This window comes from Spermophilus citellus (assembly GCF_964194105.1).
Source record: "Spermophilus citellus genome assembly, chromosome: 18".
Classification (NCBI taxonomy): domain Eukaryota; kingdom Metazoa; phylum Chordata; class Mammalia; order Rodentia; family Sciuridae; genus Spermophilus; species Spermophilus citellus.
In genome coordinates this window covers 13,129,646-13,143,118 of record NC_138200.1, presented here as the reverse complement: position 1 = coordinate 13,143,118, position 13,473 = coordinate 13,129,646, and the positions used below count along the sequence as shown (strand labels likewise).

Here is a 13,473-nt window from a genome sequence, read left to right as displayed (position 1 = left end):
TCTCTTGGCACTGGTAAAGGAGTCTTTGAGTAACTTGACGCTTTGAGATCTGTTTACTCTGGGTCCAACAGATGACCATTATAGCTTTTGGTGCTATAATGAAACCTCTCTAGTTCTTAGATGTGACATATTAGGCTTGTCATTATCTGTAAGCACTTAAAGGCATTCCCAAGAATCCATCAACATCTTACTGTTTAGAATTGTCCCAATTGTCACAGCTTTCAAGCCCGGCAGCCACCGGGGCTCCCACGCACGTGTTTCAGTTGGCAGCTCATCATGCTGGATCACCATAGGTGATGCCAGGGCTCTGATGCCACCTGTTTCCCATCAGCAAGGAGCTTAGCTTAAGCCCAAAGCTACAACCAAACCAATCCCAAAACTCTATTTAGGAGTCTGGGTGTCCTGAGAAACTGCAGACAGATTCTGCATCCATCTGGATCCAATCAGGAGAGGAAAACCACACAGTAATTTCAACAGGCAAAGTTTAATATAAAGAATTATTGATCTCAGCAGTGAATTGGGATCACAAGGAATTCATTGGTAAACTGCCTCCGAATTGACCAGAAGCCCATCCGGAGTGCTGGGGAGTTATTCACAGAGAAGCATCAACAGAGGCCCCTGTGAGACCACTGGTGGAGGGGGCGGGCACCAGAGGAGGCTGTGGACCACATGGCTCTCCAGGAGCTGAGTGCGGGGGAAGCCACCAGCCCGGCAAGACCAAGACCTGGAGCAGGTAAGCTGTAGGTACAGCAGAGCACGGGCCTCTCCTCCTGGAGTGTTCCTCCAGCACCCTCTGGCGGGAAGTCTGTCCTGCCAGTTGGCAAAGGAAAATATTTTAAAAGCTCAGCTTCATTTTCACAGAGCAGGCAGAAAAGTTGAATCTGGAGCTCAAAATCAATAAATCAATTACTGGCAACACTGTGGGAGTTCAGGTGGTACTGGCCTTCAGTAAGTGTGGGCCAGGGATGCTGGACATGCTGCTGTCAGCTGACCAGCCCTGCACTGGGGAGAGCCACTGCTGTCAAGTGCTTGCAGCACCCCATGTCAGGGTCCCTGCAAGAGACGGCCACATACTCAAATGTGGGACAGCTTGGGAGAGGCCTCTTGACAAGACTAAGCCATGCATGGGGCGAGGACAGCTCCCTGTCCTACTGATTGGGAGCCTTTATCTCACCAGGCCCTAGAGGCAGGGGAAGGAGCAGTGTGTGGAAAGGAGTGCCTGACAGGGTGACAAGAACCCTGACTGCCAGCCAAAGGCAGCTGGGAATAAACACCTGACCTCACGCCCTCGGACCTGCCAGGCCCTCTTCCCTGCTGCGGGATCCCCACTGCAAGTCAAGAGTGTGGGCGCCATCACACATTCCACCAGCCTGCTGCCATCCACGGGAGAGCAGAGTGGGCTGAGGTCAGGCAGGGTTGGGGCTGGCCGAGTCCTGAGGCTGCTCCTCCAGCCTCAGCTACAGTGCCTGGTCCTCATCCATCCCCAGGACCTCACAGTTGGGCAGCATCTCCTCCACCAGGATCCGAGTGAGGCCTGGGTAGGACACAGCTGGGAGGTTTGAGATGTCCAGCCTGCGAAGGTTCCTGAGGGAAAGAAGGGCACTGCATGAGGACAGCATGTGTGTGCTTACAGTAGCTTTTTTTTTTTTTTTTTCTGGAGATGGAACCCAGGCCTGAATGGCTAGGGCTAGGCAAGTGCTCTACCACTGAGCTACAACCCTGATCTCAAAACTTTATTATAGTAAGCCCATGAAATCCCTGGTTAAGTATACATTGTTCTGCATCAGTGTAAATACCATGAAGGCTTCATTAAAAGAAAACCATCATTTTAATTCTTCCAGACATGTGCTGCGACTGCTCATCCATACCTACCCCACAACCTTAGGGTATAGGGACAGCCCAAAATTGCTCCCTCCCAACTTTCTCTCCAGCATCAGGGTCGGGTGGGAGATGCCCTGGGGCAGGGCCCAGGCTGAGCTGAGGTCTTACTGGAGGTGGTGGAGGCAGGCAAGGCCCCGTTCAGAGATGTGGGGACACCCTGATAGTGAGAGCTCCTGCAGTGAACCGGCCAGCAGGTAGAGGCGGCTGAGACACCAGTCGTCCACATTGGGGCAGCGCTGCAGCGACAGGGACTGGAGCTCCTTCAGGGGCACTGTAGTGGGAGAAGGCAGGAGGGTAGCAGGGGCTGTCTGGAGCCTACCACCAGAAAGGAAGATGTGGAGGCCCTCCGACCCTTTCCCTTTCTGCCCCCTCACAGAGGTTGTCCAGGCCGTCGTAGTTGATGGCACAGCCACTGGCGTCCACAGCCTGCACAGGCACTGTCTGTAGCTTCAAGAACTCAAGGAAGAAATGGCCACGCTTATCCGGCCTGATCCACTCATGGTCCTGAAACCTGCAGAAGAGAGGGAGGGAAGCCAGGGGTGGCAGTGCAAGCCTATAATTCCTGCAACTGAGGAGGGTGAGGCAGGAGGATCACAAGTTCAAGGACAGCCGGCAGTTTAGTGAGGTCCTCAGCAACTTAGCAAGGCCCAGTCTCAAAAAAATAAAAAGGGCTATATATGTAGCTCAGTGGTAAAGTACCCCTTGGCTCAATTTCAGTACCAAAGGAGGGGGGAGAGGGAGGGAGTATTGATATTTATGTTTCCAATTCCCCAGAATCCTCCCTTGCCCCTATGATAAAGCGACTGCACTAACACACTTCCTGTATACACATCAGCCTGTGCTGAGAGCCTCACGGCGAGGGCCTTGTTGGATCCCATGACAATTCCAACACAGATGGAATGCTTGTCCAGGCTCACACACCTGGAGGCTGAGAGGCCTAGGGAATACAGATAACATATGAGCACAGAGCTAGGTGCATCAGTCCTTGTAGATGGGCAATGGTTACAGGCATTCCAGACTGTCCTAAGGAGGTTGCTCAAGGAAGTGCTCAGACTAGGTCCAAGTTGTTTATTTTTTAAAATTTTTGCAGTACTGAGGATTGAACCTGGGGCGCTTCATTACTGAGCTACATCCTTAGCTCCTTTTATTTTCTTTTAAATATATATTTTTAGTTGTAGACAGACACAATACCTTTATTTATTTACTTTTATGTAGTGCTGAGGATTGAACTCAGTACCTTCAATGTCCTAGGCAAGTGCTCTATCACTGAGCTACAACTCCAGTGCTTTTTTTTTTTTTTTTTTATTTTGAGACAAGGTCTTGCAAAGTTACCCAGGCTGGTCTCAAACCTGCAATCCTCCTGTTTTGGCCTCCTGAGTTGCTGGGGTTTCAGGTGTGCACCACTGTGCCTGGTCAGGTAAGCTTTTCAAATGGAACAAACATGAGGATTAGATGAATCTTCTGGGAACTATTTTTCCAAAAAGAAGGAAAAAATATCAGGAAGGAGGAGAAAGGGAAGGAGAATCAAGTGGGGAGAGGGAGCGAGAAAAAGAAAAACTATTTTCTTTTTGAGATGAAGTCTAGCTATGCTGTTCAGGCTGGCCTTGAACTCCCAGGCTCACGCAATCCTCCTGCCTCAGCCTCCTGAGTAGGTGCTGAGACTATAGCAGTGACTAACCAATTTTATTGAGCACATGTTATGCAAGGCATCATTACAGATGTTTAGACTACAGAATTCCAGCCCTTACTGTAAACCTTGTTGATTAGCTACAATCATCAATCACATTTTATAGATGACACAACAGAAGCCCAGGAACAGGTCCCACACCCCACAGCCACTAGGTGGCAAAAACTGGTACACAGGAAAGCCCATCTGACTGCAGAGGCTGGTCTCCGAACCCTGCTGCCCCTCCCAACCCACAACAGAAACCTTTGCTGTCATACTTGACTGCACCTCCCTGCTTCAGGACAAAGAAGGCTCCTGCGATGTACGGGCCATATTTCTCCTGGATGTGGGCGAGGGATCTGCCAAGAAAATGGTAGTAAAGGTAAAGCCTGAGAGCACCGCACCCCTCGCCATGCCCCAGTGCTGCTGAGAGGGGCAGAGTCCAGAGCACTGGGCAAACACACCTGGCTGTGAATCTTTATTGAATGACCATTAAATGCTGGGCACTGGGGGCACAGTGGTGACCACAGCAGAAAACCATCCCTGATCTTCCTTTTTGAGCTATCTGAAGAGATAGATGACACTCCAGGAAATAACCACAAATGGCAGAGTACCAACACAATGAGGAAAAGAAGTCACGGTGGACACCCACAGGGAGTGGCTTGGTCAGGGGCTAGACTGGTGGAGACTGGTTTAGTTTTAGGTGTTAAAAGACAGTTCTTGGGGGGGGCTGGGGCTGTATGTAGCTCAATGGTAAAATGCTTGCCTTGTATATGTGAGGCACTGGGTTTGATCCTCAGTACCACATAAAAATAAATAAAGATACTGTGTGTTTATCTGCAACTAAATAAATATTTTTAAAAAATTAAAAATTAAAAAGACTGGTTCTGGGTTTGTGGCTCAGCGGGTAGAATACTCGCCTAGCACGTGTGAGGTGAGTATAAACAAAATAAAGGTGTTGTAACTAAAAAATAATAATAATAAAAAAGACAGTTCTTGGAGGCAGCGAGATTGGGCAGACTTGAATAGTGAGAAGGAACGAGAAGGTCAAGGCCAGGGCCTGCCAGGCCTAAGGAGCAGAGTAGCCAAGCTCAGAGGCTTGAATTTCAATGGCTGGGTTCCTAGCAACAAGGAGGCCTTGTAGGTGGGGGTGAGGGGAGTCCCTGGAAGGGGTCTCAAAGCTCATGGCAGCCAGGTATTAGGGCCTTGGAGATGGGGCTTTTACTTTAGTCAGTCAGAAACCACTTGGAGTTTTAGGCAGGTGGTGATGGTTTATATTTTACTTTCTTGTGGGTCCTTTGATTGCTTTGTAGACTGTAACTGAGAACATATTAAAGGTCAAGAGATGACCACAGTGACCTGACATTATAAACAGAGGAGGTGACCAGACCTGGAATATTCTAATGTTGATGCACTGAATGTGGAGGGCGGAGAAGCTAAGAGTTAAGAGGATTCCTTAAAAATCAGTCTGAATGTCAGTAGCACCAGTTCCTGTGATGAGGAAGGCTTAGAGGTGAGCAGGTACTTTTAAGGAGAAATGAAAGGTTTATTCTAGCCATGTTAGGTGTGAGGCCAGGTAGATCCCCCAAGTGGAGCTGGTGGCAGCAGGTGCCTTGAGGAGGGTGTGGGCGGGATATGAAGATGCAACAGTGGTAGGGAAGCCCTGGTGCTGGCTGGGAGCAGCAGGGCAGGAGTGAAGCTCTTACTGGTGAGGCTGATTAGCAGGCAGGGTCTTGCAGGCTGCAGGTTCTCACCGATTTTCCTTGTGCACCTTCGCTATCTTCCTCTGGAGCAAGTACTGTCTCAGAGCCTCCACATCGTAGAAACGGTCAGTCAGGAACTGGAGTAGTGTCCTTCTCTCCCTCTGACTGCCCTCCCGGGGCACTGCCCCACTCAGACCATGGATGCCTCTAGTACCTCCATTATATATTGGGGCCAGCAGGCACAGGAACTGGGGAGAGGAAGAGGAAAGAGAGGCTGGGTCTGGAGCTGGACCTCCCCTCCCTTCTTGTTCCATGAACCTCAATCCCTTGCTTCCTGAAAGTTCTCCTTTCAGAACTTCCCAATTCTGAGCTGGGGATGAAGCTCAGTGGTAGAGCACCTGCTTCATTGGCACAAAGCTCTGGGTTTAATCCTTAGCACCAAGAGAAAAATATAAAACTCTTTGGGATTCCAAAAATTTCCCCATGCTCTCCCCAAATTCTTCCTTTATTTTTTTTAAAGAGAGAGAGAGAGAGAATTTTTAATTTTTTTTTTTAAAGTTTCGGTGGACACAACATCTTAGTTTTGTATGTGGTGCTAGGGATCAAACCCAGGCAGCACGCATGCCAGGCAAGCGTGCTACCACTTGAGCCACATCCCCAGCCCCCCAAATTCTTCCTTTAATCAATCAGTCGCTGGGATCACAGGTGTGCACCCTCTGCGCTGGGCTAAAATTTCTTCTGTAACCAAAATCGCTCATTCTCCCTTTTGTCCAAACCTGCGCGCACGTGTGTGTGTGTGTATTTGTGCGCGCGCGCGCGTGTGTGTGTTTGTGCGCGCGCACCAGGTATTGAGCCAGGGGCGCTTACCCACTGAGCCACATCCCCAGCCCTTTTTCATATTTTTAAATTTAGAAAAAGGGTCTCGCTTAGTTGCTTAGGGCCTCGCTAAATTGCTGAGGCTGGCTCTGAACTCGCGATCCGATGGCCTCAGTCTCCTGAGCCGCTGGGATTACAGACTTGCGCCACTGCGCCCGGCTCCTCTAAAAACTCTGAAACTGACAATTTTCCCTGAATTCATTCCTTGATTTTTACCCAATTCTTTAAATTCTCTTAACGACTATCGCAAATCCCGTAATTTCCCTCAGATTCTTTTCACTGGAACTCCCAAATTCACATCTTCATTCCTAACTCTGTCCTCATGGTACCATTGGTTTTTCCACCAAAATTACTAAATCTCCATGAATTTCCCTCAAATTTATTCTCCGGGCTCCACCCTCGAACCCAATCCCTAACTCTCTGGCAAAACAGTCCCAGAGCTCTTCCCGGCCCAGAACCCACCCCCGCATGCTCATTGGCTCCTTGTGCGATCAGTCGTACCCCTCAGTCTGATTGGCTAGGCACACATTCCCATTGGTTGCCCTCGCCAAGTCCCCTCCCATTTGCTCCCTAAAACTCCGCCGCCGATTGAGGCTCCCCGGATCCTTCCTGCCCTCTGCCCCATAGCCCCTGAGGTACACTCCCGGTGTGAGACCTAGCGCCTAGCGGGAGATGCCTCTGTTCCCTTATACCGGGCTCCCGAGGGTGACAAAGGGCCCGAGGGTGGAGGCTGTAGAGCGGACTTCAATTTCGGGAGCTCTAGGAGGCCCGGTCACTTACCGACCTGGACGCTGCCATCTTGCCGGGCTTACGTAGTCGGAAGGGGCCGGTCTTTTCTTCCCCCCCCCCCCCGCCTTTTCAGTCGCAAATACCTTCTCTTGTGGCCACACCCTCTTAAAGGCGCATTCTGATTTTTTAGCTTACTCGCTTTTAAGGATTGATTGCTTGGAGTACTTTCTCCACGGACCTGAAAAATGGAACTCAACATGTCCTTCCCTAGGAAAGCTGGACAGTCCTTCCTGTCCCTAGAAAAGCTGTACATTCACTTCCTTAGACTGCAGCTGCAGTTCCCTGATTTCCTTCTCTTCAGAATAATTTGGCTAAAAAACAGATTGTGTCTTTTTTTTTTTTTTTTTTTTAATTTAAACCAGAGTCAAGCTAGGGGAAGGTGGAGTGGGTGATGAGGTCAGACATAAGGGTAAGAAACTGAGATCAGATCTCAAGACTGATATTGTGAAGTGTTCAACCTATTTTGGAGGTCAAGCCTAGATCGCTTAAAGATTCAGTGGGAAGTCTTGTGTATAGAAGTTTTCATTCTCTTATTCCACAGATACTTCCTGAGCACTACTGTGGGGTGTTAAGTACTGTTCTGAGTGCTGAAGTTACCTTGGTGATCAGGACCAACCCAGCTTCTCTCTCAGGGAGTCAGAATTCCAGATGGGGAGAGGATAGATAAGAAGCAAATGAATAAGCAAGATCAAGTCAGATAGTGTTTGATAAGAAGTAGATAAAAACGGTGTTTTCATAAATATAATAGGCAGTACTGGGACATGGAGCCATCAGCAAAAATGCCTTTCTGAAGAGGTGACATTAATGATGGAAGTGAGCCAGGAGTGGTGGGCATGCCTTAATCCCACCAACTCAGGTGATTGAGGTAGGAGAATTGTAGATTGGAGGTCAGCCTCAGCAGTTTAGCAAAATCCTTTCTCAAAAAAAAAAAAAAAAAAGAACTGAGGATGGGCTGGGATTGTGGCTCAATGGTAGAGCACTTGCATATATGAGGCACTGGGTTCAATCCTTAGCACCACATTAAAAAAGAATAAATGAAGGTATTGTGTCCATCTAAAACTAAAAAAAAAAATTTAAAAATTGCAAAAAATCTAGGGCTAAAAAAAAGGGCAGGGACTGGGGGTGTAGCTCAGTGGTAAAATATCTAGTACCAAAAAAAAAAAAAAAAGGAAGTAATGATAAGGAAGAAAACAGCCATTCATTCCAAGGTCTAGGGGAAAAGTGTTTCAGGTAGAAATAATAGCTAGTGTAAAGGCCCTTATGTGGGAACCAGCTTGCAGAGAGAGGTAGAGACTGGGTCAGAGAGGTGGACAGAAGGCTGACTGCAGGCCCAGTAGGATTTTATTCTGTTCCCAGTGAGGAGAGTGTCAAAATCTTATTTACGTTTTGTAAAGATCATTTTTGCCAGGTGGAAATCGGATATAATAGGTTGAGGAACGAGCAAAGAGGCTATTGCAATAGTCTAGGCAGTGATGATAGTGAGAAAGGCTCAGATTTTGAATCTATTTGAAGGTCATGCCAACAGCCTGAGAAACTAAGAAGATTGGGGTGTCCCTTATGGAGATGAGGAAACTAGAGAAGCAGCAGATTGGGGAAGGTGGAGATGATAAGCTGAATAATGCTCCCACCTCCAAGATATTTATGTTTTGTGATCCTTTAACCTGTGACAGTAGCTCTTTATATGGGACTTTGCAGATGTAAAGTAGAATCTTTTTTTTTTTTATTTTTTGTTTTAGTTGTAGAAGAACACAATACTTTTATTTTATTTATTTATTTATTTTTGTGGTGTTAGGATTGAACCCAGTGCTAGGCAAGTGCTCTACCACTGAGCCACAACCCCAGCCCTAAGTGAAGTAGAATCTTGAGAGGGGGAGATTTTACGAAAAATCAGTGGGACCAGTATACCCACAAGATTCCACTGGGCAGGTTGGAAGATCAGAGTCGGTAGGAGACAGGATGGTGGAGGCAAAGGTTAGAGTGAAGGAAGAAGGGGCTGTGAGCCAAGGAAGGCCGTGGCTTCTGGAAGCTGGAAAAGACTTGGGAGTGGATTCTCCCCTGGACCCTCTAGAGAGAACCAGCCCTATGCACCAGTCACTTTAGACTTCTGATCTCCAGAATAGTAAGAGAATAACTGTTTTTTTTTTTTTAAATATATATGTTTTAGTTGTAGGTGGACACAACACCCTTATTTTTTATTTATTTGTACATGGTGCTGAGGATCGAACCTAGGGCCTCACACATGCTAGGCAAGCGCTCTACTGCTGAGCCACAACCCCAGCCCATAACTGTTGTTTTGAGCCACCAAGATTGTGATAATTTTTCACAGTGTCAACAGGAAATTAATCTTGTCTGGTAGTTCACATTTGAGAGTTCTGTTCTGGCCATGTTGACCTTGAGATGTCTGACATCCATATGGAGCTGCTGAGTGGGGTCTGAGCTCAGGAAGGAGGTCGGGACTGAGTCAGGGACTTGGGAACCATTGACTTCTCAGTGGAATTTTATAAAACTTTGGGTTTGAAAGAGAGGCAGAGGGAGGCCTGTAGAACTCCCTAGTCTTTTCCACAGCAAGGCTACCCTGATGCAGGCAAGTCCAGGGCCAGCAACATTGGCCACTCTGTTATGGATAGCAGTCTGGACACTAAGGGAGCCTTAGGCAAGCCCTGGGATGGCGAGAGCCAGGGGACAGGTAAAGACCACCAATCTGTGGGCACACAAGAGGTCAGGTGATGTAATTTAGGAAAAGGCTGAGAAGGAGGGACTGGAGAGGTGGGAGGATGCAGGAGAGGCAGGACAGACAGTATCCACAGACACCCAGCACCTGTGGGTGGTCTGGTCTGAGAAGAGGCAGGAAGGTGGAGTTTGATCTCCCAGAGAGGCTGTGGCTGGACCATGTGAGAGCTGAGGTAGGAATTCAGGAGGGAGGAAAAAAAAAAAAAAAAAAAAAACCCACAGCCAGCTGATTCTCACTGAAGAATGGACTTTGGGATGCCTCTGCCAGCACCCCCCACACTGCCCTTTCCTCCCCCAATCCCATGACTCCCCAGGACACTGAGTCACCCTGAACCTTGCTACTTCCTCCTCCTAGCAGCCACTGATTAGACTATGGAGCTGTGGATGCAGCTGAAGCAGGCGGGACTGGAGCCCCCTGGGCTGGGCCCACCACCCCAGGCCCTGAGGGGACCCTCCCCAGAGGGGAGCCCTAGACAGACCCTTCTGTCCCCAGGGGAGGAACCTGGAGGTGCCAAGGAGAGTCTGCTGTGGATCTGGGAGGAACTGGTGAGTGAGGATGGATTTGAGGGACAAGAGATGGAGAGAGAGAATGAATAAGTGAGTGAGTGACGGTGGTGAAGTAGAAAGGGCCAGAGGCTGGGAGACAGGAGCTGGGAGACAGGAATGAGAACTGGAGGCAGAGGTGGAGGGAGAAGCAGAGACATTGCGAGGGGAATGGAGACAGAGACAGAGAGGCAGGTGCAAATCAGAGATCCTGGAACAGAGAGGCAGACTGGATCTGAATATGAGGGGTGGGGAGAGAGATGCGAAGAGCCACGGCAGGAGTACAGACATGGGCAACAGAAATAGATACAGACAGGGAGAGACCCAGACATGGAGAGACACAGAGATGGGCAGAAAAGTGGAAGCAGACAAGAGAGACAGAAATGGAAAGAGACTGAGATCAAGAGACAGGAGGAGAGGCAGGATGGCACCCAGGAGCACAGTGAGGACCTGCCCAGGTGCTGTGGGCCAGGACTGGACCTGAGACCTGCTGCCACCCTAGTCCTGGTGGGACCCCTTGCCCTCTGGTGTGGCATGCCCCTGACACCCCTTCCTGCCCCCAGGGAAAGCTGCGCCGTGTGGATATCCAGCTGCTGGGCCAGCTGTGCAGCCTGGGGCTAGAGATGAGGGCACTGCAGGAGGATCTGGTGGCCATCCTGGAAGAGGAGGAGGAGGAGAGCATCGATGAGGAAGCGGAGGAGGAGGAAGAGCCCCAGGGGAAGCAGGAGGAAGGATGCCCAGGGAACTCCTTCCCAATCCCACGCCTCCCTGACTTTGAGATGACTATCTGAGATGCTTTAGTTTGATGCACAAATGAGATATATATTTATGCAAAGGAAAGGGGAGATTTGCAGGTCAAATCCAGTTTGAAGCCAGTGGGCACTCCAGAGCTGGTTCTTTCTCTGATGATGTCTGGGGATGAGATCTAGGCGTTGGCCTATGACTGTAGGCGGGTTTGAATGCAGGCAATGTGGAAGGTGTACAGAGACGCTGCAGAAGAGCCTCAAGTGTGGCCGTGGAGATGTGAGAGATGTTTGCAGACTAAGTTGAAGATCAATACCATCCAGTGTGGTAGCCACCAGCCAAACATGGCTGTTGAGCACTTGACACATGGTAGATTCACATTGGGATGTGCCTTGTGTAAAATATGCACAAAATGTAAAAGGTCATGTGGTAAAAAGAAGGTAAAACATCTCAATAATTTAAAATATTGATTATATGTTGAAATGATATTTTGAGTATATTAGGATAAAATATTATTAAAATTAATCTTGCCTGTTCACTTTTTATTGTGGTAAAATAGTAACATAAAATTGATTGGGTTAACCATTTTAAAGTATGTGGTTAGGTGGCATTAGGTACATTCTTGTGGTTGTGTAACTATCACAAGAACTCTCTTCATCTTGCAAAACTGAAACTCTAACATTAAATAGTAACTCTACATGATCCTGTCCCTTCTCTATGAACTTGCTAATCTAGGTACTTCATCCAAGTAAATCACACAATATTTGTCTTTTTGTGTCTGCCTTATTTCACTGAGCATGATGTCATGTTGTAGCATTTGTCAAAATTCCCTACCCTTTTAAGGCCGAATATTATTACATATACATAATATATATTACATAATATATAATAATATATTACTCATATACCTATATATTACATATATAGGTATATATGGTATATAGGTATATATATACCTATATATAATACATATATATGGTATATAAGTGTGTGTGTATATATATATATATATATAGGTATATATGTAATATATTTTATATTGTAATATATATTGTATATATATTACATATATAGGTATATACATATATATGAAGGTAGGTATGTATCTTTTGTTTATCCATTTTATCTGTGTTTGGACACTTGGGTTACCTCCAATTTGTTATGACTATTGCAAATAATACTGCATAATATGAATATGGTGTACAGATGTCTGTTCAAGTCCCTGGTTTCAATTCTTTGGGGTGCACACCCATAGTGGTATTGCTGGACCCTTAGAAAATTCTGTGTTTAGTTGCTGAGGGAAGTAATATAGTGCTTTCCACAAAACCAGCACCTTTTTAAATTCCCACCAGCAGGGCTCAGGGGTTCCAGTGTCCCCACATCCTTGCCAAAATTTATTATTTTCTCTGTGTTTCTTTCTTTTCTTTCTTTTTTTTGTAGTAATAGCCATCCTAATGGATATAAAGTGTTATTGTGGTTTTGATCCATATGATTTGGTGATGTTGGGTGTATTCACCTGTTTCTTTCATTTCTTTTTTTCTTTCTCTTTATTTTCTTTTCTTTCTTATTGTGATGCTGGAGATTGAATCCAGGGTCTCTGGCATGTTAGGTGAATGCTCTACCACTGAGCCATGCCCTCAGCCCCACCTATTTCCTTTTACATTTTCAAGTATGGTTGTTAGAACATTTTGAATTATGGTGTAGTACCAGGCACTGTCATGCACACCTGTAATCCAGGGACTCGGGAGGCTGAGGCAGGAGGATCTCCAGTGCAAAGCCAGCCTCAGCAATTTAGTGAGGCCCCCATCTCAAAATAAAACATAAAAAAGGACCGGGGAGGGGCTGGGATTGTGGCTCAGCAGTAGAGCGCTCACCTAGCATTTCGAGGCCCTGGGTTCGATCCTCAGCACCACATAAAAATAAAATAAAGATATTATGTCCAACTACAACTAAAAAATAAATATTAAAAACAAAGGGCTAGGGGTGTGGCTTAGTGGTTAAGCACCCTGGGTTCAATCCCTGGTAACCACTCCCCCAAAAGTTACAGTGTAATTCCTGCTGCATTTCTGTTTCAGATGTTTAAAAATAGGATGTGGGGCTGGAGATGTGGCTCAAGCAGTAGTGCGCGGCCCGGGTTCGATCCTCAGCACCACATACAAAGATGTTGTGTCCGCCGAATACTAAAAAATAAATATTAAAAAAAATCCTCTCTCTCTCTCTCTCTCTCTCTCTCTCTCTCTCTCTCTCTCAAAAAAAAAAAAAATTAAAAAAAAATAAAATAGGATGTGGGTGGGGGCAGATGAGCATGCAGGATTTACAGAGGTGATCCCAGATGGGTTGCAAATGTGTTGTTACACCTCCACCTGCTGGAGATGTACAGCATCTATAGACAGCAGCCCAGAAGCCTGTGGGCATGTGATTCTTGACCAGGACTGAGGTGGGGATTTAGGTAGAGTGCTGGTTTGCGTATTGGTGTCCCTTCTGAAGCTCATGTTGGAGTTTAATCTCCATTGTGAGATATTAAGAGGGTGAAAACTTAAT

General features: G+C 47.1%; 2 protein-coding genes across 4 annotated transcripts; one reads left to right on the top strand and one right to left on the bottom strand.

The window, feature by feature from the left end:
* Nucleotides 1–465: 465 nt before the first annotated feature.
* Nucleotides 466–6,951, bottom strand: DMAC2 (distal membrane arm assembly component 2). Of its 2 annotated transcripts, XM_081273502.1 has the most exons (6): nt 6,907–6,951; nt 5,302–5,498; nt 3,826–3,906; nt 2,256–2,392; nt 1,990–2,152; nt 466–1,584 (listed from the first exon to the last, which is right to left on the bottom strand). In XM_081273502.1, the coding sequence occupies exons 1-6, from the start codon at nt 6,922–6,924 to the stop codon at nt 1,458–1,460; spliced, it is 723 nt and encodes a 240-aa protein (XP_081129628.1). In that variant the 5' UTR covers nt 6,925–6,951; the 3' UTR covers nt 466–1,457. The 2 variants fall into 2 exon arrangements, with proteins under 2 accessions (XP_081129628.1, XP_081129629.1); XM_081273503.1 differs by lacking the exon at nt 3,826–3,906.
* Nucleotides 6,057–11,645, top strand: ERICH4 (glutamate rich 4). 2 transcript variants are annotated; one of them, XM_081273505.1, is made up of 3 exons: nt 6,057–6,761; nt 10,004–10,191; nt 10,752–11,645. In XM_081273505.1, exons 2-3 carry the CDS (start codon nt 10,018–10,020, stop codon nt 10,977–10,979), a joined length of 402 nt encoding a protein of 133 aa, XP_081129631.1. In that variant the 5' UTR covers nt 6,057–6,761; nt 10,004–10,017; the 3' UTR covers nt 10,980–11,645. The 2 variants fall into 2 exon arrangements, with proteins under 2 accessions (XP_081129631.1, XP_081129630.1); XM_081273504.1 differs by having other exon boundaries at nt 10,001–10,191.
* Nucleotides 11,646–13,473: the final 1,828 nt, after the last annotated feature.